At 40.3% G+C, this 23,331-nt stretch overlaps 1 protein-coding gene across 9 annotated transcripts in view; it reads right to left on the bottom strand.

The window, feature by feature from the left end:
• The window catches only part of LOC140481264 (periostin-like), a 108,180-nt gene extending 101,447 nt beyond the window's left edge, over positions 1 to 6,733 (bottom strand). For 6 of the 9 annotated variants that reach the window (XM_072577171.1, XM_072577174.1, XM_072577177.1 and 3 more), the window contains exons 1-2: positions 6,483 to 6,732; positions 6,141 to 6,239 (exon numbers count right to left, since the gene is read on the bottom strand). In XM_072577171.1, the coding sequence (XP_072433272.1) occupies positions 6,141 to 6,239; positions 6,483 to 6,601 (218 nt within the window). In that variant the 5' untranslated portion in view covers positions 6,602 to 6,732. Of the gene's footprint in view, positions 1 to 6,140; positions 6,240 to 6,482 lie in introns of all 9 variants that reach the window. The other 3 variants (XM_072577172.1, XM_072577175.1, XM_072577180.1) reach the window with 2 other exon arrangements.
• Positions 6,734 to 23,331: the final 16,598 nt, after the last annotated feature.

Raw genomic sequence — 23,331 nt, 5'->3', positions numbered from 1 at the left:
CAGTAATGGTCAAAAGGAAGTTGAGTAAATGGAAGGACTACTGTGAATGTATATGGAGATAGAAATAAAGGGCCAGCAAAGGCATGATGGGTTGATTGGCCTCTTTCAGTGTTGCATCATTCTATGATTCCCCAGTCATGGATAAGCATCACTTCCTTCCACATTTAACTGGAAAGGTAACAAATTAAGAATGTCTCCTGTATTCACTTTGAGTATTTTTCTCCTTTGCTGATTTTGCACCATCTTGTCCCACTCACTGTTAGGATAATTAAAGACCCAAACAATTATTCTTCTATTACTTTTATGATTCCCAGAAACTTGCCAACATATCTTTTCCTGTATTGCCTTCTTTAGGAATCTACATTAAACACCAAGCAATTTAACAGATCCTTTTCTGTTCCTAAATACTAATCAATTAGATTCAGTCTTTAAAACTTCATGTTATGTCACCCTTGTAAATCTGCAAAATTCTCCTTGGTCGATGCTTCCACACCCATCCTGGATTTTTACCTTCCTTATTCTTTCTGAATGACTTGGAACCAGGAATTTTAAATTCCCATTTCTGGCCATGTTAAAACCAGATCTCCGCAATAATCATTGCATCATAACCCCAAATGGACTTAGTTGGCTTAGCTTTTTCCTTATTCTAATTTCTACACTAATTAATTTTAGTTAAATTTGATAGTCATATTTCACTTTAGAATCTGACGTAGCAAAGCAACTTCACTACAAATGGTCACTTAGGTATAGAAGCACAAAGTACTAAAGATTCTGGAAATCTGAAGCAAAACAGAAAATGCTGGTAATGCACAGGAGGTTTGGCAGCATCTGTTAGGGATGAAGATAGAAGGCAGGAGATAATTAACACAACGAATGATGGGAAGGCAGAAAGAGATGTCAATATGCAAATTAAGAAATAAAAGATGGTTCTTGATGAGCTAATAACGCAGGAATGACAAAAGCAGCTGCAGAAACAATAAATGCATAAATAATGTCAGCTCTGACAAAGAGTTATCTAGACTCAAAACATTAGCTTGCTCTCTCTCCATGGATGCTGCCTGACCTCCTGTGATCTCCAGCATTTTTTTGTTTTCAATGGATAAATAAATGGCAGGGGAGGTAATAAATTGAAGATGATGAACTCAACATTGAGCCTGGAAGGCTGTAAAGCAACTAATAAAAAGTGAGTGCTGCTCCCTGAGCTTATGTTGCATTTCACTGGAACAGCTGAGCAGGCTGAGGATATAAAAGTCAGAATATAAGTGGGCAGAGAATTTGCATTTCAATCGCACAAAACAGTTCCTGACTAAACAGCAAAGTTTGATATATTGCACAGTTACTTTGTTTCCTGAGTTATTTGAGAAATTCAGTATGCACTATACATTTGCTTGTTGTTTCAGTGTGTTGCTGAAAGTGTGAGCACATGGAACAATAATTTCATAGGTTATTTAAATATTTTACACATAGATGAGAAAAAGTACTAGGTTTAATATCTATAGGCAATGCACTTAACAGTGATGTATATCTATTGAAATAGTTGAGGGATTCATTAGTAAAACAGAGGTTATAGCATTCATTATTAATATTAGAAAGTAAAACACAGATCTACTCTCCCGATACTTCAATTTTGATTAATCAATCAAATTCATAGCATAAAAGCTCAGTACAAAATTTAGGACCCAAAGTAGAGGTATTGACGTCTTGAACTAAGTACCTAAGTTCTAAAAGCAAACTATTAAATGTATCTTTTAACCTGACAGTTTGAATGAAAAGTATAATTTTCTTTTGTAATGTCAAGTATAATTATCAAGCATATAGCAGACGTAAGAACATATATCTGACATACTATTCTTAATATGTTGATATGAAGAATAGGAGCTTAACATGTACTCAGATTGCAGTGATACTACAGGTCCATGTCTAAGATTCTTCTTTGGTCAATGGAAACTTTAATGACTTTGTACAACACAAGGCAAATCAGCTGATAATTTTATATCACTGAATAACAGAGGGTGGTTTACATGTGGAATGAACTTCCTGAGGAAGTGGTGGATGTGGGTACAATTACAATGTTTAAAAGACATTTGGCTTAGTACATGAATAGGAAAGGTTTGGAGGGATATGGGCCAGGAGCAGGCATGTGTGACTAGTTGAGTTTGGGATCATGTTCGGCATGGACTGGTTGAACCAAAGGGTCTGTTTCTTTGCTGTATGACTCTATGGCTTTATGACTCTATATGTTGGCCTGTGTTCAGTGATCTGTTCTTGCTGCTGTCTATATAATACTGCCTGTACTTATGTGGACACTTGTATTCAGCTTTACATCCGGCCAAGTTAGTGTCATACAGAGTAGTGCCTTCTCCCCGAGGTTGAAGATTGTTCATCATTAAATTTCCAAATTTTTCAGGCCACTTGCAATGTTTTCTTTTGTACTAGATTGGTTTTAATGTGGTCAAGTCTCTGATTAAGTGGTGGGGAAATCTTTCAGAGGCTGATATAATGCAAAATCACTGGCAACTTGAGCCTACCTCTTGGAGATATGGGTCATATCTGGAGATCAAGACCATCAATTTGACCAAAGTTAGATTAACACTGCTTCATTTCAATGAAAATCTGTGTTTTTTTTTAAATCCACTGTTAAAACCCACTCACAATTTTTGTGTTATGGCTAGACGTTGCAGCAGTGGGTGGCAAGGACTGGAACCATTTCACAGGAGGGAACTGTGTGCATCATATTAGATACAGGCACTGGCAAAGCACTCAGATCATGTTAAAACTTTAATGCTTAGAAATGGGATGGGAAGTGTGATGCACACAGTTCCCTCCTGTGAAATGGTTCCAGTTCTTGCCACCACTGCTGCTGTGTCTAGCCATAACACAAAAAACTGTGAATGGGCTTTAACAGTGGATTTAAAAAAAACACACACAAATATATAAATGAGGCTGGGTTGGTGTGCCATTCAATTTAGATCCCAAATTTGACACCCCCCCCCCACCCCCCCACTCCCAACAGATTTGTACTCCATGTGGTGTCCAACCAAAGGAAATTGAGACTGTTTTCTTTGAGGAGTGGCATTCCATTCTCCCTGGGGATGGGTTGGACCCTTAAATAGATTTATACTCCAATTTCATGCTGGTTCAAAGCCGAAAGCACTTCACAAAGGTACTAAAACTGGAAGTATCATCTTGCACACCCCTCGTAATAAGACAAGGAATAAATGCAAAAGAACAATTTTATTACCAGCTCCGGACAATAAAGCCATGCTGGTAATTTAGTTAATCTGTTGCTTCCAAATCTGTGATTGCAATGTAAAAATAGCAGAGAATTACCACATAAGCATGTTCAGCATTCATCCACTGATATTGACATTAGTAGTTTTCCAACCTTAATCATTCAAGTTATATAAATACACTATTTAGATCAACTAAATCACACTGGACACTTCTCCTGGTACCCCTTCTCCTCTACCACTGAAGTCTATCCATGTCTTTGTCATCTCCAGAATCGTAAAGACCCCTAAGTGACCTTCCAATCTACACACCAGCAAACTTTGTTTCATCCAACACTGTGCTGCACAAGGTTTTACTTATTGACCTACACAGGTTGTCTCTATCTCCCCCAGTTAGACTGATCTTAGAAGGTTCAATCATATGACATCCAGGCACATGATATCAATTAAGTTTATAACACAGAACAGAAATGAATAGTCTATATTGTGCTCTATCTGTTGATTTCCTCATAAGTAGTTGATTTTTAACTTTTATATCTCATCTGCGATTGGTTGCCAAAGACAGAAAATATTGCTCTCTTTAACAACACTAACTCTCACCTTGGTCAAAGTTCATAACTATAAGGTTCAAATTATATGTTGATTCTTAAAACTTATCAAATTATAGTTCCATCTTCCTTTGTATAGTTTTTATTTTGTGATTTGCACCTCTAAGAATTGGCAGTCAGTGGCATAATTTATTATGCTGTTGACAATTATTGAGCACTTCTGATTATAATTGTTTCAGTCACATCAAATATTACAGGAGAAAAACAAGCCTTTGATACGTACTGTGGACTCTATCCAAACCACATCTCAGGTTGTATGGTGTTTCCATTAATTTTACAAAATACCGAAACAAATTGGATGCTATGATGCCTGGTGAATTTGGTAAAATTTATTTGTGATGGGTATTAATTGATACCCAGCTATGAACTAAATTACAGATGTGCTCCTGGCTTACCAGCAGTAGCATCCAGGAGGTTAAATGTCCATCTGGGATGTTCATAGGGAATCCTCGGCATTCAGCTTCAAATTTTTCATTCTTATTTGTAATTTGTTCCATGGTTGGCTTTATCCATCCCTATCTCAAACTTCTTCCAACTCATCCAAACCCCCAGTTCTTCTGATTTTGGCGTTTTGCTACACAGACCATTCCATGTATAGTTCATGCTAATCGATGAACAGCTGCCTAACTTTATCCCACCTTCCTGTGGTTCTGCAGCTCCACAGAACTCAACTCTTCCAGTAAACATTCAAACACTTTATCCCATGGCTTCAGGCAGTGAGTTCCAGGACTACTATACTTTGGGTGAAAAATGTGTCCTCATCACATTTTCTACAATTATTTTAAATCTCTGCTCCCCTGTTCCCAACCTCTCTGCTCAGCTAAATAAGTCATCCATATTTCCTCAATCTAGGCCCATCATAATTCTGTACACCTCAATTAAGTCATCCTTTGATCTCATCTGTTCCATGGAAAACAGTATCAGCTTATCCAATGGCTAAAGTTCTGCAGTCCTGGCAACATCTCTGTAAATCTCTTCAGTGTCCAGTGAAATCTCAGCTTTCCTGTAAATTGGTGAGTAGTACAGCAGTGAGTGTTCAAGCTGTGGTTGAGCTGGTGTTATATACAACTCCGTCAAACCCTCCATGCTCTTATAATTGCTACCTCTGCTAATAAAGGGCAATGTGCCTAATACCTTCCGTCCCACCCTATAAAACTTGCCAATTCCATTATAGATGTGAAAACATACATTCCATAGTCCCTCGTATAATTCTATCGATTATAAATGTTTTACTCTATTGTATCACCCAAAATACCTTCCTACTGCCATCCCATGTTTGGCAACTGTGCTTTCAGTCATCTGGTCTGTGTGCTCTAGAGTTCCTCACCTCGCTTTAACACCTTCTTTGAAGTTCAACTATTTTAGCAACTTTTTCTTGAATACACCTAATATCTTTCTGTATAGCTCAAGCATCCATTGTTCCTGCTTCTCTGGGCCGATTTTCCTTCCTGCATTATTGGTGTTATATAAATGCAAGTGGTTGTTGCACTGAAATAGTAGGCACCATATATCCTGCAACTTCCCCAGAGTTGCTTCCCTTCCTGTGGGAATTCTGGCTTGTTTGTGTAAACAGGCTCCTGTCACAGATCCGCTACCAGCAAATGAGACTCTGCAATTCCATTTCAGGGAAGTTACCTTAGACAGCAGAGTGGGTTTGTAAATGTAAGGGTCTTGCAGTTCTAGCAGTAGCACCTTTGCCTCTGAACTAGAATGCTCCAAGTTCAACTCCTAGTCCAGGACTTGCTGGTATCAGAGAAAGCCAGTCACTGGTGCAGACAAGTTAGTGTATGTTAGTATGTCCAGCTTGGAGAGATGGGGTGGTGTTAGCGGGGCAAGGGGGAACAAAGGAGTCCAGGCGTGAAACTACCCACCAAATAGAACATTGATGGTGACCGAATGGCATTGTGGTGAATCCATGGAAAAAGCTGAGAGAATGGTTCTTAAACTTATCAAATATCAATTCCATTGTAATTCTTGACTTTAACTAATTTTAATGTAGTTTGAATTCGTTTCCCGTTCCTTCTCAGAACTCGATTTTCAAAATGTCAAAACTTCCCTGGGTTAACCCTGCTCAAGAAATTAACACCTTGATTCTGTCAGTATTGAAACTGACACCAATCAGTTCTGGAATCAATAAAAAAAACAATTGTAATGGTCTAAGTTTTTGTTTTCTTCCCACTTGGACATAAACAGCTGGCTACAAAGTTACAGATAGCGGTTTGCAAATCGCAGGGAGGAAGCCAATGACATTTCATTACGCGACCCTTAAATCCCTTGAATGGGGGGTTTCATTAAAACTTACGCTTTTTTGCCGCAGATGGATTTGCGGTACCAGTTTCGACAAGTGCTGAAGTATTTCTTCTTGGTCCCGGCCACTTGTTGAAGGGCGCACACATTAGGTCTGCAAACAGAAACAAAAAATATCAAGGTCCAAAGTGAACCAAGCGAGTGAAATGGCATAATATTGTTGCAAATTCAACTTTGAGTGTGCAGGAGGCATGGTTATAGTCACTTTACTAAATTACCCAGAAAAATTGCAACAGCAGGTTCTTTTTTGAGGTTGATAATTTTTATAGTAGCACATTTCCAGTGTGTAATTTCATGGATTTCTAGGCTTTTACTTTCAAAATGAAAATTTACTTACCCTCTATCCTTCGCTCTGATTCGACTGTGAGACAGTATCTTGTCATAGTAAGATGACTCGGCTTGATCAAAGGATGTCAAAACAAAGAGGCTGAAGGTGCCTAAAAACAAGAACTTCATCTCGGCTGCTCTGTCACCTTCTCGGCGGTGAAATTGGAATGGGCAAGAGGAAAAGTAACTGCTAGCTTTTATACAACAGCTGAGCTCGAAGGAGGACCAGCCCAGATAACACACCACCACCGCCTACCCCTGTGAAAAAAAAAGAGTGAGTTCACCAGCAAAGTGACTGTGGATCACATCCAAAGCAGTAAAATACAGACTACCAGACCAATCTCCAGCCGGTTAGCCACAAGCATGAATAATGAAAGTTACTGAGAAAGTCTAACATCCATTAAAATGCACATAACCACTTGAAATTACTATTCCAGGCATGATATACGCCCACATCGTTTTCTAATGATTATTTTTACACTTTTATCCAAGTGGAAATTCAATCGTCAATCTTGCACCTCAGCAAGATAATTATTTGCACAAGTGAGTTACCTTCTGAAAAGTTGTTGCAAATTCCAGGGATTTGGGTTGCCCCCACCGTGTGTGTGTGTGTGAGAGAGAGATTAACCTCACTCTAACTTGTTTACTGTGATTTCCATTGATTAAATTCGAAGCAGACTAACTTCACCAGACTACGGTGTTTCAGTATCAACTCGCTGTGTTAATTTCTATTGTTTATCATGAAAATGTTTTAATTAATTTCAGCAACCTCTTTCTTCATCATCTGTTCCAGGATCTGCGACCTTTTCAACCAAGGAAACTGAAAAAAGTTCTGAGAACGAAAATAAGCAAAACAGCCACTAAGTAAAGATCCAAATAAACCTTGCAGCATTTTCCGGCTCAGAACTTAAGTTACATTGCGGTAGGAAATAGCCGCAATTTTGCGCGCTGTACAAATATTACATTTCGTTTTTCGTTTTTTAAAAAGGATTCCTTCGTCTCTCCAAAACATTTTGGAAGTTTTATTGGAACAGAGATGCTATATTCGTGTATTTTTGCTATTATTTTCGAGTAATTGTTTAAGAATGTTAGTGGATTTTCAATTTTCCACTTTCTCAGTGTAGTCCTCATTGCAAATTTCATGAGAACAGCAGGCGGCACCCAAAGTTTGAATCTGCTACCCTCTAGTGGCTGGATTCAATACTGAAGCTTAATTCCTAATAATTCCATTTCACGCTGTAGCTATGTTTAATTGCTACGAAATTCGTTGGGAGAGATTAACATTGATAGCAAATTAATAATAGGAAAAACGGAAATGGCAGATGAATCAAACAGATATTTTTCATGTTGAGGATTCAAATAACATCCCAGAAATAATTGTGAACCAATAGTTGAAAAGCAGAGGAACGTAAAGCTATTTAAATCAAAAGGGAAAAGGGTGCTTGAAAATGACTCGAATTAAAGAAAGGGGTCATAAAAGAACTGGCAGGTTCAGTTCGTTTAACATCTGCAATCAGGAAAAGGCTGGAATCTATCATTAAGGAGGTTACAGCAGGGGACTTTAGAAGATGTAGGGGGAGTCATATGGTTTAATGAAAAGGAAATTATGCTTGTCTAATTTATTGGAATTCTTTGAGGAAGTAACAAGTAACTATCAATGCTGGCCAGCCACCAGTGCCCATGTCCCACAAATGACTTTAAAAAAGCATGATATAAATAAAGATTTATGCGCTTGTTGTTCTTCACTGTGTCTCGCACCCGCATACCCATGACATGGGCACTGGTGAAAATATAAGCACTACCGCTGTTAGGCAGTAGTGTGAGGAAAAATTAAAAAAAGAGATTTCGCCCGGGTGTTCCTGGAGAAGGAGCAAAGCATTGAAGTCACCGTTTCCAAACTTACAGCTGTTTGCTTCATTTCACTTTTTCATTGATCCCACCCAGGATCATGCATTGTGCAGACACACAAAGTGAAATACCAAATAGTTAAACAATTGAAAATGACACTTACCTCTCCCATGTAAGTGTTCAAGACTGAACAAAACTGCTCACAACCTTGTTGTCATATTTGCCCTTAATATGAGCTCCTGCCCATATATCTGTGGCATCACTAATACTCTATTTATGGTAACATCTATTTCCCCCATAACATTGTCCAACCATGTCCATGCCTCTGCAAATCTGCTGGAAACCATCATCTATGCCTTAGTTATGGTTAGGCCTTATTATTTAACACATTCCTGGTCAACCTCCAAAAATTCTACTCTTTCACAGTTATACAAATCTCTGATTCCTGTGTCACAGCAAGTCCCAGAATTTGTTCCTGGTCAGCAGCACCTCAATTTTAAAATAATAATCTTTGTCTTCAAATCCTTCCATGACCTCCTCCCTTCCTATATCTGTAATCTCCGCCAGCCTCACTACCCTTCAAAATGTCAACATTCCTCTCATTTCAGTCTCTTGGACATCAGAGATTTTAATTGCTCCACCATTGGTTGGACTATTCAGCTGCCTAGACGTAAGCTCTTGAATTCCCCCCCAAAATAATCCCAGCCCTCGATCTCTTTCCTTGTTTAGGACACACCTTACAACTTATCACTTATGGGGTCACAGGTAGATAGGATAGTGAAGAATGTGTTTGGTATGCTTTCCTTTATTTGTCTGAGTATAAGAGTTGGGAGGTCATGTTGCAGCAGCTGTACAGGACATTGGTTCGGCCACTTTTGGAATATTGCATGCAATTCTGGTCTCCTTCCTATCGGAAGGATGTTGTGAAACTTGAAAGGGTTCAGAAAAGACTTACAAGGATGTTGCTAGGATTGGAGGATTTGAGCTGCAGGGAGAGGCTGAATAGGCTGGGGCTGTTTTCCCTGGAGCGAAGGCTGAGGGGTGACCTTATAGAGGTTTATAAAATCATGAGGGGAATGGATAGGATAAAAAGTCAAGGTCTTTTCCCTGGGTTGGGGGAGTCTAGAACTAGACGCTATAGGTTTAGGGTGAGGGGGCAAGATATAAAACTGACCCTCGGGGCAACATTTTCACACAGAGGATGGTACATGTATGGAATGAGCTGTCAGAGGAAGTGGTGGAGGCTGGTTCAATTGCAACATTTAAAAGGCATATGGATGGTATATAAATAGGAAGGGTTTAGAGGGATATTGGCCAAGTGCTGGCAAATGGGACTAGATTAGGTTAAGATATGGGGTCAGCATGGATGAGTTGGACAGAAGGATCTGTTTCTGTGCTGTACAACTTTATGACTCTATGACCAATCCTTGGCCATTTTGTGTTGTTCTGTGTCAAATTTTGCTTTACAGTGAACATCCTGGAGTGTTAGCACTGCTGCCTCACAGCACCAAGGACCCGGGTTCAATTCCTGCCTCGGGCAGCTGTTTGTGTGGAGTTTGCACATTCTCCCACTGTCTGCATGTGTTACCTCTGGGTGCTCCGGTTTCCTCCCACAATCCAAAGATGTGCAGGTTAGATGAATTGACCATGCTGAATTGCCCGTAGTGTTAGGTGCAGGAGGAATGGGTCTGGGTGGGTTGCTCTTCGGAGGGTCGGTGTGGATTTGTTGGACTGAAGGGCCTGTTTCCACACTGTAGGGAATCTAAGAATCTAAAAAATATTGACTTTGTTGAAGGTATTATATTAATGTTAGTTGTTATTGCATTTGTACTCACACTCACACAGCATGGATTACTAGGTAAATCCATTGTCTGCATAGGTCGAACTGCTCTCCAAGTCTCATAACATCCTGATTTAGATATTCATAATCCTTTCTGTCATTGAGTTTCACATTCGGCACTATTATGGGAATGAATGGATCCTCAGATCAGCAGCAATTTAATGCATCACTCACTCTTCTAAGCAAATAAGGATGGTCAGTAAACATAGCTAGGTCTACGATCTAAAAATCACATTTTAAAATTAAAATGTTTTTAAAAGATCATTATATGAAAACCTACATTATAAACATTGCATACGGTGACCTCATAATTGGGGATTTTCCAATATGATTGTTAACCTTCATTGATGTAGGTAGAAAGTCATTCAAGGAGAAATTGAGGACTGCAACTGCTGGAGATCAGAGCTGAAAATGTGTTGCTGGAAAAGCGCAGCAGGTCAGGCAGCATCCAAGGAGCAGGAGAATCGACGTTTTGGGCATGAGCCATTCCTGAAGAAGGGCTTATGCCCGAACCGTCGATCCTCCTGCTCCTTGGATGCTGCCTGACCTGCTGCGCTTTTCCAGCAACACATTTTCAGAAAGTCGTTCAAGCCAATAATACTGAAAACATATCCACTGCTTGTAGCTGGTTAGTTTCTTTGCAGAGCTGAAAATGTGTTGCTGGAAAAGCGCAGCAGGTCAGGCAGCATCCGAGGAGCAGGAGAATCGACGTTTTGGGCATGAACCCTTCTTCAGGAAACCTTTCAGTGTGTTAACTTTCATCTCATAAATCAATTATGATTTGGCCCAATTCTAATTGTGTCTAATAGTTTCAGTATTTATAGCAGGATTAAATATAATTGTACCCATCTTCAGTAACTGGCTAAGTCCACCATTACTGATACCTTAAACCAAGGTCTGAATTTGCTAACTGGCATGAGGGCCAGTCAGAAACAATACAATTTTCCTCCAGTGATAATTTGATGTAGATATTTTGCTGGTCAGAAAATAAACTTTACATAGCCTTACTTATCCTTAATATGTAAACTGGCACATAATCATATAATTTAAAAGTAGAGGAAGGCATAATAGCTTAGTTCCTTTAGTGGTTACATCGTTTTATTTTATGAGGCGTGTCATCGTTTCTTTGTGTTTTATGTGAAAATGTTCTCACATTCTTTGGAAAATATTTCCAGTGTGGCTGCAACATCACATGTGTTTTTAATAGGAATGAGGTTTTTTTTTTGCCTTGGATTTCTCTTATTAAATAGAAAGGAAAATTTTGTTATTCCTGACCTTCAATCCAAAGCTACAACAGTTACTCCATCAAAACTCCTGTAGATCCCTCCAGACCCATGATAATGGATACACCCAATGGCAAAACACCATGTGATTTGTCTGTACTTCACAAATTTCTCTTTGTAATGCACATTTTAGCTCAATATTTTAAAAGGTGGCAGGCTAAAAAGTCTTTTGTTGCAACTGCATGCTGGGAAAATGGCTTTTATACTTTTGTCTGCGTGTGTGTGAAGGGTGGTCTTATTGAGGTTTATAAAATCTTGGGATAAGGTGAATGGCAGGTGATCTTTCCCTCGGGTGGGGGATTTCATGACTAAGGGGTATACTTTTAAGATGAGAGGAACAAGATTTCAAAAAGACGTGAGGGGCAACCTTGCTACATTGAGAGTGGTCCACGTGTGGAATGAACATCCAGGAGAAGTGGTGGATGCAGGTACAGTTACAATGTTTAAAAGGCATTTGGATAAGTACATGAATGAAAAATGTTTTGAGGGACGTGGGCTTGGCACAGGTAAGTGGGACAAGTTTAGTCTGGAATTACGGTCAGCATGGACTGGTTGGACTGAGGGTATGTTTCTGTGCTATATGACTCTATGACTCTATGTAGTACATAGGGAAGAATCTCGCCAAGCTATTGCAATAAGTTATTGACAGATGTAAGCAGCTGGTTAAACTGTGACCAAGCACAGACGAGTTGGGGACAGTACTTAACCTGATCTGATTAGGATAATCCCAATGCATTTAAGCCCTACCAAATGGGCATAGTGTAACGTCAGCGTGCTTCTGTGTTGTCGCATCGGGTTTCCTTTCTGAAATATAAATGAAAGAAGAAATTAAAACTGGGGACTATAGAACAGTGAATTTGATACTGGTGTGGAATATCTGTGCAATAAAATTTTGGAGGAGGCATGTTCCGAACATTTGGAAAGCTTTACTGTTATTTGGGATTGACTCAGGGAACAAAGGACAGAAGTTTACCGTTCCCTGGATGGTGAGCTTTTCGGATGGGGATGATCAATAAGATAATGAGGAACAGCATTGTGACAATTCACCTCTGCAATCCCGCTGCTGATACATCTACCCAGCAGTGGCCTGCAATGTGGATCAGTGTTTGTTCTTCAGAGGTGGACAGCCTTCGTGTACTTAAAGCCCTTGTATTAATGGCTACTTCACAGACACACTAATACTGCGTCAATGATGAGACAACTCTCTGCTGCATAGAGATGCTGTTGGATGACTGGAGGTGGCCTTCATGAAGCAGTGGAGCTAGAAAAGGCAGCTCCTGCAGCACTAACACCCTGTCCCTATGATTTCCAACCTAATAACGTTCTGCATTTTTGTTATGTGCCTGTCTGAGTTCCTGAGGTCTCCAGCCTACCTCAGCAGTGAGCAACTCTTCGATTAGTAGGCCACCTGCAATAACATTGCCAGACCAGTCCCTCTGTTGTATATGCAGGCTCAGCTTTCACTCCTCGCTCTTATATCAGAACCCCAGAGCTCATAAACTCCAGGCCACAGCTGCAGCATTAACCCAAATGTCGCTGTTTCTGATGATGTCATGTTCCTTGATTAACAGAAAGTATTTGTTAAGATGCTATGTAGATTCAGTGAGATTAGGAAACAATATCAAAGGACTCATTGACAAACAATACAATTTATTTATCTAAAACAAAAGTAAACAATTCCAGGGAATCATGGCTAAAGAACTCAAGAACAGTGAAAGTGAATAGAATGGCTATTCAGAAATATAATTGGAGACCAACCCTGTACTGAAAACATAATAGAATAGTCAGCATGGATTCCAAAAGGACAGATCATACTTGATCAACGTTCATGAATTCTTTGATGGATTGATTGAAAGGATAAATCAAGGAAATGCAGTGGATGCAATCTATTTGTATTTTTGAAAAGCATTCAGTAAAGTAGAACATTTTAGGCACGTGACTTAATAGAACAGATGCAGTCACAGGACGTATCAGAATACGATTGAGAATATCTGATTTTACTCGTGAAATATTTTAGGAAATGCCTTCCTTTTAATAGATGGGAACATCAGTTTCAAGAAACTGGCAAACAATCCTGAAGAAAGAGCAATTCAATTAGACCTTTGGTAAATATAACCCAAAGGGATTTTTCTTGTGTTACTAGAATGCTTTGTGTTTCAGGAAATGCTTTGAAATGCTTTGAAATTGAAATGTAAACCAGTGATGTCTCCATTATTCATATAACTTCCAGTCAAAGAAGCTAAAAGTTCCACTGTTTATAGGGTGGTTTCTTGGTAAAAAACTAATAATCCAGGAGAAAGCGCCATTGTCTAAATTTAGAATTAAATTATCATGTCTGAGAATTAAAGGGTTGTTTTGAAGTTAAAAGATAATTACTTTAAATTTCTGTTTGGAACATCCCAAGTCTGCCAAGTTGCAATGGCGGAGAGAGAGCCTTTTGTTTCTCACTTTACTCACAGGAATCAATCAGTTCTCAGCTTGGGAGAAAGCAGAATGAGAGAGAGGGGAAAGCAAAGGCCTTATAACAGGTGAACCTGTTAGGACAAGGAACTTAGAGATGATTCAGGGTCTTCACCTGACAAAGGAGCAGCGCTCTGAAAGCTTGTGATTTCAAATAAACCTGTTGGACTATAACCTGGTTACATGTGACTTCTAACTTTGTTCAAATTTATGGATGACACCAATGTCAATAATATGGTTTGCACAGTGGAGGTCCATACTAACTTACTGGGAGACATTAATAAATTGGTTGAATTGTTGTATAATTGGCAAGTAAATACCAATAGTTATAAGGGAGAAGTGATACACAGGAATTAGAAGCAACAGTAGGCTATTCAACTTTATGAGTCTGCCCTACTATTAAATATGGTCAGAGCTGACTTTATTGGGGTCTTAATTCTATTCACTGTCTGTAGCCTATAACCCATGGACTTCTATTTCAAACACACCAACTCCCCCAGCTACCTTGACCACACCCACTTCCACTCCCCCTGCTATAAAAATGCAATCTCTTACTCCCAATTCCTCCACCTCCGCCATATCAGCTCCCAGGAGGAGCAATGCCATTCCGGGACATCCCTGATGGCCTCCAATTTTAAGGACTGCAATTTTCCCTCCCACATGATCAACAATACCCTCCATCGCATCTCTTCCACTTCCTGCACCTCCAATCTTGAACACCACCTGTCCAACTGCAACAAGGGTAGAACCTCCCCCCACCGATCCTCACCTTCTACTCCACTAATCTCTGGATACAGCGCATTATCTGCATTTTTGCCACCTACAATCAGACCCCAAGGGCATTTTTCCCTCCCCACCCCTATCTGGGTTCTGCAGAGACCATTCCTTCCGTGACTCCTTCAACCCTCACCAACCCACCCGGCACCTTCCCTTGCCACCACAAGAGGTGTAAAACCTGTGTCCACTCCTCCCCCCTCACCCGGCCCCAAAGGATCTTCTCATATGTGGCAGAGATTTTCCTGCACATCCACCCACCTCACCTACTGCGTCCATTGCTCTTGATGTGGTCTCCTCTACATCAGGGAGATGGAATGCCAACACATGGAGCATTTCAGGGAACATCTCTGGGACACATGCATCAAACAACCCCACTATCCTTGGCCTACAATTTCAACTTCCCTTCCTACTCCCCTAAGGACGTGCAAGTCCTGGGCCTCCTCCACTGCCAAATCAAAGCCACCGCCTATCGGAGGAAGAATGCCTCATCTTCCGCCTTGGGACCCTCCAACCACACGGCATCAACATTGACTTCACCAGTTTTCAAATCCCCCCTCCCACCATCTCATCCCAGATCCAATCATCCAACTTGGCACCGCCCTCTTGACCTGTCCTACCTGTCCAGCTCCCTTCCCACCTATCTGCTCCACCCTCCCCTCTGACCTATCACAATCACCCCTGACCTGCATCTACCTATCACCTTCCCATCTATCTTCCCCCAGTCCCACCCCATCCCCTTATTTATCTCTCAGCCCCTTTCGCCCTCCACATTCCTGATAAAGGGCTTATGCCTGAGACGTTGACTCCCCTGCTCCTTGGATTCTTCTCACATGACCTGCTGTGCTTTTCCAGCACCACTCTTTTTGACTCAGCCTTTAACCCTTGACTCCCCTTGTCCATCTAAAATCTATCTAATACTGTCTTGAACAAACTCATGGCTCAGTCATGAATGTCTTCTGAGTAAGAGAATTTCACAAGCTAAATTCTCCTCATCTCTGTCTTAAGAGGGAGATCGCTTATCTTTAAGCTAATGAAGCAGGCCATGTTCATATTCAGCATAAGTTGGACAACATCCAGACTTTGGCTGGCAAATCTCAGAAGCTGAGCTTCTGCCCCTTTATGTAAAGCTTTTGGTATGGATCACATCAATCTACACCAGTGGGTTTAGACATATGAAATCCAACTGCAAATCATATAAGCTTATTCACTTTTATGCAAAACCTGAATTCAAGCTAAGATCTAAGTAGAAAGGGAGGTGAGATTAATTCAATGTTAAGCATTGTCCAGGAAATTTGTCCTGTGTTGGGTGATTTTTGTGTCAGTTACAGGATTAATATCAGTGTGTTATGGGTCACTATAAATTACTAATGTCAAGAAATATAATGGAAATACTGTTTCATTCATTCAAGTGTTCTGAGTTCAAAAGAAGGTCATTGGCTCTTTATCTGCTACTACTTCAGCCTGAGGTGTTCTTGATTGTTTTGTCAGTAGTGTCTCTTGCTGCCTTTTCACTGGCAATGTGAGAAGGCAGGTCTATCTCTCGTTCCAAGTCCATCTCGACTGCGACAGGAGTTGAACCCGGGCCGTAAGCACTATTCTTTTAGATTTCAATCTCCCCATATGTATTTTCTTTTCTTATTTCAGATTTCCAATAATTCATTTTTATTCCCTTTTTTATATTTAGTTTCTCGGGTGAAATATACATCATCACATTTAAATAATTCTTGTTAATAATAGAAAATATCCAACAAAAATTTAGGTAATAGTTTGATAAGAATTGTTCATCATGGCTGTCAGCGTGTTGAGCAAAATGACAAGAGAGATAATGACCTATGTTTCAGATATGGTGCCATCTACAACGCTGTGTCCTTACAATAGGAATTCACACTTATTTCATATTGGTTAATGAGACCAAATATTGATCTGAACTGTGATTGGAGAATTTCAAATAACCTGCAAACAGCGTCCATAACCTACAAACACGAGAATGACATCTTAGTCCATAATTTCTTTTGTGCCTTTCAATGGGATCAGGGATGGTTTGCAAACTAACCCTATATATCTATTTTTGTTCCATAATCCTTTCAAAACTTCTTCTTCTCTAGGTAGCATTCTTAATAATTTGAGGGAAACCAAGCTACTATAACCTCATTTTAATTCAGAATGGGGAGGGAAGCAGGCACCAGATGTTGTCCAAATGATACTGCACATGTAACACCACTTGCTTCATTAACATAAAAATAAGTGATCTCCATCTTAAGATAGAGATGAAGAGAATTTAGTCTGTTGAATTCTCTTCCTCAGCAGACAGTGATGACTGGGTCACCATCCCCCCACCTCCATTCAGGTTCCCAAACAGCCCTTCCAGGTGAGACAGAGGCTCACCTGTCTCTCTTCCAACCTAGTTTATTGCATCAGATGCCCCCGCTACATCGGGGAGACCGAATGTAAACTTAGGGAATGGTTCAACGAGCATCTCAGCTGGGCCCACCGGGGTCAACCAGACCTCCCAGTCACTGCCCATTTTAATTCCCCTTCCCACTCCCTTTCTGACATGTCCATCCTTGGCCATCTCCATTGCCAAAAGGAACTACAACACAAATTGGAGCAACAACACCTTACCTTCCACCTGGGCAGCCTACAGCCTGGAGGACTCAACACTGAGTTCTCCAATTTCAAGTAACATCCCTCCCATCCCCGACCCCCTTCCCAGCCCTTCCCCATACCTCCCACTCTTCTTTAATTCCTCCCATTGACCAACCAGGTCTTACCCTCTGCCTGTCTTCAACTATCTCCACTTCACCACCCTGTCCCCGCCACCCCCTTTATCTGCAGCTCCCCTCACGCCCAGCCCAGTCCAGAAGAAGGGTTACACCCGTGATGTCGTCTTCTCCACCTCCTGATGCTGCCGGAATTGCTGTGTTATTCCAGCTCCTGCCTGTCTATTATGAATTTATTCAAGGCAGTATCAGCCGATTAACCTCAGCTGGAACACTGATTAAATCTTCCACTGTGTTGGCATTATTCTGAGTGATCTGGTCAGCCACCTGAGCTAACTGGGCATCATTCCAACTACTACACCAGATGGTGCCTCACCAGTGAATAATTTGAAATGATGGCAATGTAGTGGTCACGTCACCGCATTCCTCATCCCAAGGTCCAGCATTAGTGTTTTGAGAACACAGTTCAAATACCATTGGCCATGCTAAATTGCCCATAGTGTTAGGTAAGGGGTAAATGTAGATGTAGGGGTATGGGTGGGTTACGCTTCGGCGGGGCGGTGTGGACTTGTTGGGCCGAAGGGCCTGTTTCCACACTGTAAGTAATCTAATCTAATCTAAAAAAAACCATCACGAAGTAAAACTTTAAAATCAAACAATAAATCTAGTAAATACAAAACCATCACCAATTTTCTGCAGTGATATTACCATTGATGTAAATATCCATATGATATTATCCTCTGAAATGGCCAAGGAAGCCACTCAGTATGAGGGTAATTAGAGAGAGTTAACAAATCTTGTTCTTGCCAGCAATATCCAATGAAAGATAGAAGTTTAAAAGATGCTACCAGCATTACTATCAATTAATTTTAATGAATTATTAACGTTTATTGGTGGCTTCAAAGGCTTTGCTATTTTTGATATTCTCTACTGTTAATCACATGTTCTCTTTAATTTCCCCTCCTTCCTGCCTTTTTTTGTATTGTCAGTTCCAAGTATTTAGAACCACAAACAACATAAACAATGGGACTGAAGTATCAGGTAAATGACATTGTGAATAAATGATCAGAATGTCACTCTTTACAGATGCTACTATGATGCACTGGGGCTGGAAAGGATCTTTTTATCATGTAGGAACTCCTCCTACTATCAGTGTTGGACCAAAAAAGAGAGCTCAAAGTAGTTAGCAATTGTCATGACATTAATGCTTTTTTTTAACTAAGGTGGTCCTATACTGTGGCAGATTATTTGGATTATATTGCATGATAAAGAATCAGAGAATACATCATAGAATCTCTACAGTGTGTAAGCAGATTAGAATAGATTCCTTACAGTGTGGAAACAGGCCCTTCGGCCTAACAAGTCCACACCGAACCTCCGAAGAGTAACCCACCCAGACCCATTTCCCTCTGACTTATGCATCTAACACTATGGACCATTTAGCATGGCCAATTCACCTGACCTGCACAACTTTAGGATTGTGGCAGGAAACTGGAGCACCCAGAGGTAAACCCACACAGACACAGAGAGAATATACAAACTCCACACAGACAGTCACCTGAGGCAGGAATCGAACCTAGGTTCCTGGTACTGTGAGGCAGCAGTGCTAACCACTGAGCCACCATGCCACCTATTGAGCCTATTGAGTCCATAATGACCTTTCAAAGAGCATTCCACCCAGACTCACCACAACCAAACCTCCCCCCCCCCTCCCAACCCACTCTTTCCCTGTAACCCTGCATTTCCCATGGCTAATCCACCCAGCTTGCACATCCCTGGACACGATGGGCAATTTAGCATTGCCAGTCCACCTAAACTGCATTTCTTTGGACTGTGGGAGGAAACCAGAACACACAGAGGAAATCAATGCAATCAGGGGGAGACTGTGCAAAATCCACTCAGACAGTTGTGGGAGGGTGGAATTGAACCGAGCTTCCTGGCACCCACCAGTGACAGATACCCTACAAGATGTCGGCTCAGAGACGACAGCTTGTTTTCCAGGCCTCACAATCTTGGACTGTCAGCCAATCACTCAGATGTGTCACAGCCAACGGTTCACTCCATTTCACATTCCTGGAGCATTCTAAGGGTGTGAAAGATTATGAGGCATCTGGATGGGTGGTCTTGATGGCTTGTTTCCATCTGTGGTTTTCTGCAATTGTATGTTCACATTAATGCCTCAGGCCTGAGATATGATTTATAGTGAGCTATATGGATATGAACATTTTGATAGCACATCAGCCACAGATGTAACATACTTGCAGATTTGTACAAGGGACTGCCGATATAATTTTGAAAAATATCTGTACCCAGGCCTTATTTAAATTAATGCTGAATGAAGTCTTCAAGATGAGAGCATACAGAAATGCCTCAGTCAAATGCACCTGCCAACATCTTCGAATGTTCAAAGATTAAGTATTTTATCACACATTGTCCTAAATTCATAAGCAGGCAAGATTCAGTCTGAAGAAGGGTCACTGGACTTGAAATGTTAACTTTGCTTTCTTTCCATGGATGTTGCCAGAACTGCTGAGTTTCTCCAGTAATTTCTGCTTTTGTTTAAGATCCAGTTTGAATTTGTCGTTCAATAATATTTATTAATGGCATGGTAAGAGAAACAATGAGAAAATGCAAGGTTAACATTACTTCAAGGGATAATGGTTATTAACAATGTTTCTGTTAGTTGTGCACAATATTGGTTGCTGTTGAAAATTTCAAGGGTAAACATTACCATAAAGCTATGTCACATATTAATAAACTAGGTTAAAGTACTGAACCTGAAATATATTGATCTCATGTTAGTCAGAAATTTATTGTTGCAAGTAAAAATTGTCTAATTTTTATTACATCATTAATGGGCTGAGTGAAATTCTTGAATTTTCTTTTTAATAATGTACTAGTTTGAACAGATTAACATGTTGCAAAAACAGTGAACAGATAAATGCCACTTTAAGGTTTACCATTCATTAAGAACAGTGATAGAGTAATCATTCTCCTAAGATTTAATTTTATGAACCTGTACTATTGGTGGAGAGCAGTACACATTGGATAACATAAGCACTGCGCAACCTGCTTTTTCCAGTATTTCATGGAGGCTGTAATGGTTGTCTACTGCCACCCAGTGTACATTAACATCTATTACACATTGGGCTGGAGTTAGTTCAGTCTTTCCAGCAATTTAAATTTATATTATTTTAAAGATCCCAGTTACTGTTAATACTGAGCAAATCAAATTCTAGAGTGAAACCTGGCTTGATAGATACTAACTGCATTTTTTAACCGTATAAATGAATTACAGAATAATTCAATTTTAACCGATAAAAGAGATGCGTTTTAAAAAAAGGAACTATGAATTGCATTATATACGACAAAAGATCGGAAAAACCTTATTACAGACACCAGATAAAAAGAAATCAGCTTCACACTATTCTTTTTATCCCATTAATATCCTGATATGCATCCAAACCCAGTGAAGAGTCGCCGTTATCACCACACTAATGCTTCTTGCTCACAGTGGTGCAAATGTACCCGCTTTCCTTTCAGTGAAGTATTGTGCATTCATTAGATGCTATTTTTCTTCAGTTGAATCTCTCCCTGAAACACCTAAGCCAAGCTAATCTGATTATTATTGTAACATCAGAGCAAACACAAACATAACTGAATTTCAAGCAGTTTTCTTGCCAGATTCCTCACTTAAGAGTTTAAAACTTCAGCCTCCACTGTCTAGCACATCCATATGATGACTGACTGACTTTCTGGAATAAACACAGAGAACAATGGAGAAACTCCGCAGGTCTGTCAGTATCTGTGAAGAACAAAGCAAAGTTAATATTTTGAGCCCAATGTAAGGAAGAGTCATGCCAAACTTGAAACAGTGACTGTCTCTTTTTCCACAGTAATTGTCAGGTCTGCTAAGTTTCTCTAGCATTTTCTATGTTTGTTTCAGATTTCCAGCATCCAGAGTGTTTTGCTTTTACTTGACTTTCTGGATTGTTCTCTCTCTGTGGGTCACTGGATACCCATTGCTAGCAAAAGCTCTGATTTTGTTACCTCTAATTTTTATTTTAAATGCACTGAACTGTTAACTGCACCTCTAATTCAAGATTGTAAAATTTCACTATAAAATGCATTTAAACAAAATACGCTTCCAGGCTCTTTGGCACCAAGTCCCCAAGTTTAAAAAATGACCATGTCTAGTCCTCACCCAGTTTAGCACTCAAAATATAGCACATAATTTAAACTGAAAGATAAACATTGTAATGAACATATGAACATATAGATAAGGAACAATTTACAGTCACTTGGCCATACAAGTCTGTTCTGCCATTCAGTGAGATCATGACCATTCTGATTTTTACTTCAACTCCTCATCCTGGATATCTCTGATAATCTTTCATTCCCTTGGTAATCACAAATCTGTCTATCTTGGCCTCAAAAATATTTAAAGATTCTAACTCCACTGCCTTGTGAGGAAGAGAATTCCAAAGACTCACAACTCTCTGAAAGAAAAATATGTTTCCTCATCTCTATCTTAAATAGGCAGTCCCTTATTTTTAAACTGTGATCTCAAGTTCTAGATTCTCCTATAAGAGGAAATATGCCTTTCACATCCACTCAGTCAAGTCTTCTCAGAATCGTGTAATGTTTAAATTAAGTCACCTCTGGCTCCTGCTAAACTGCAGGGGACACAGGCCTACCCTGACTAACTTTTCCTCATAAGGCAATCCACCCAGTCCTGAGATTAGTCCAGTAAATCTTCTCTGAACTGCTTTCAATGCATTCACATCCTTCCATAAGGAGTGTCCAATATAGAACACAGTACTCCAGATGTGGTCTCAACAATGCCAGATGAAGTTTAGCCTCCCCACTCTTGCATTCAATTCCCTTCAGAACAAACATAGTATTCTATGAACTTCCCTGACTTACTTTACTTACTGTACCGGTATATTAAACTTCTTTAATACATGCACAATGATCGTATAGTCTTTCTGCACCTCAGAGTTCCGCTGCTCTAACCATTTAGATAATCTGCTTTTTAATTCTTTATGCTAAAATGGGCAACTTTGCACCTTTCAACATTGCACTCTATTTGCTAGATCTTTGCCCATTAACCTATCTCTGTCCCTTTGTATGCCCCATGTGTTCTCTTCATAGAAACATAGAAAAAAGGAGCAGGAGCCGGCCATGCAATCATTTGAACCTGGTCCACCAGTCAGTAAGGTCACATCCAATCATCCAACTCAACTGCCTATTCCTGCATTTCCCCTATACCCTTTGATCCCTTCAGCCTGACGTGCTATATTCCACTCCTGCTATCATGCTATGTTTTGGCCACGTCTGGTTTCTGCTTTCTTCACAATTCAATTCCCTACCTGTCATCAGTAAATGTAGCTACCTGACCTTTGATCCCTTCCTCCCCATCATTTGTATCAGTTGTGAAGAGTTGAAGCCCTAGCACCAAACTCTGTGACATACTACGAGTGACCTTCTGCCAGCCTGAAAAGAAGCTACTTATTCCTCTTCTCTGCTTCCTCTTAACAAGCTAATCTTCTATCCATGCCAATATGTTACCCTATACCACGGGCTTGCATTTTCCACAATAACCTCTGATGTGGCACCTTATCAAATAGGAGAAAGTGAGGACTGCAGATGCTGGAGATTAGAGTCGAGAGTGTGATGATGGAAAAGCACAGCAGGTCAGGCAGCATCCGAGGAGCAGGAGAATCGACATTTCAGGCATAACCTTCATCAGGAATGAGGCTTGTGGATCGAGGGGTTAGAGAGGTAAACGGGAGGGGGTGGGGCTGGGGGGAAGGTAGCTGAGAGTGCAATAGGTAGATTAAGGTGGGGCTGATGGTGATAGATCGGAGAGGAGGGTGGAGCAGATAGGTGGGAAGGAGGATGGACAAGTAGGACAGGTCATGAGGGTAT

This window comes from Chiloscyllium punctatum, chromosome 9 (genome assembly GCF_047496795.1).
Source record: "Chiloscyllium punctatum isolate Juve2018m chromosome 9, sChiPun1.3, whole genome shotgun sequence".
Lineage (NCBI taxonomy): Eukaryota > Metazoa > Chordata > Chondrichthyes > Orectolobiformes > Hemiscylliidae > Chiloscyllium > Chiloscyllium punctatum.
The sequence above is the reverse complement of the archived record's forward strand: the minus strand, read 5'-3'. Positions and strand labels throughout refer to the sequence as shown.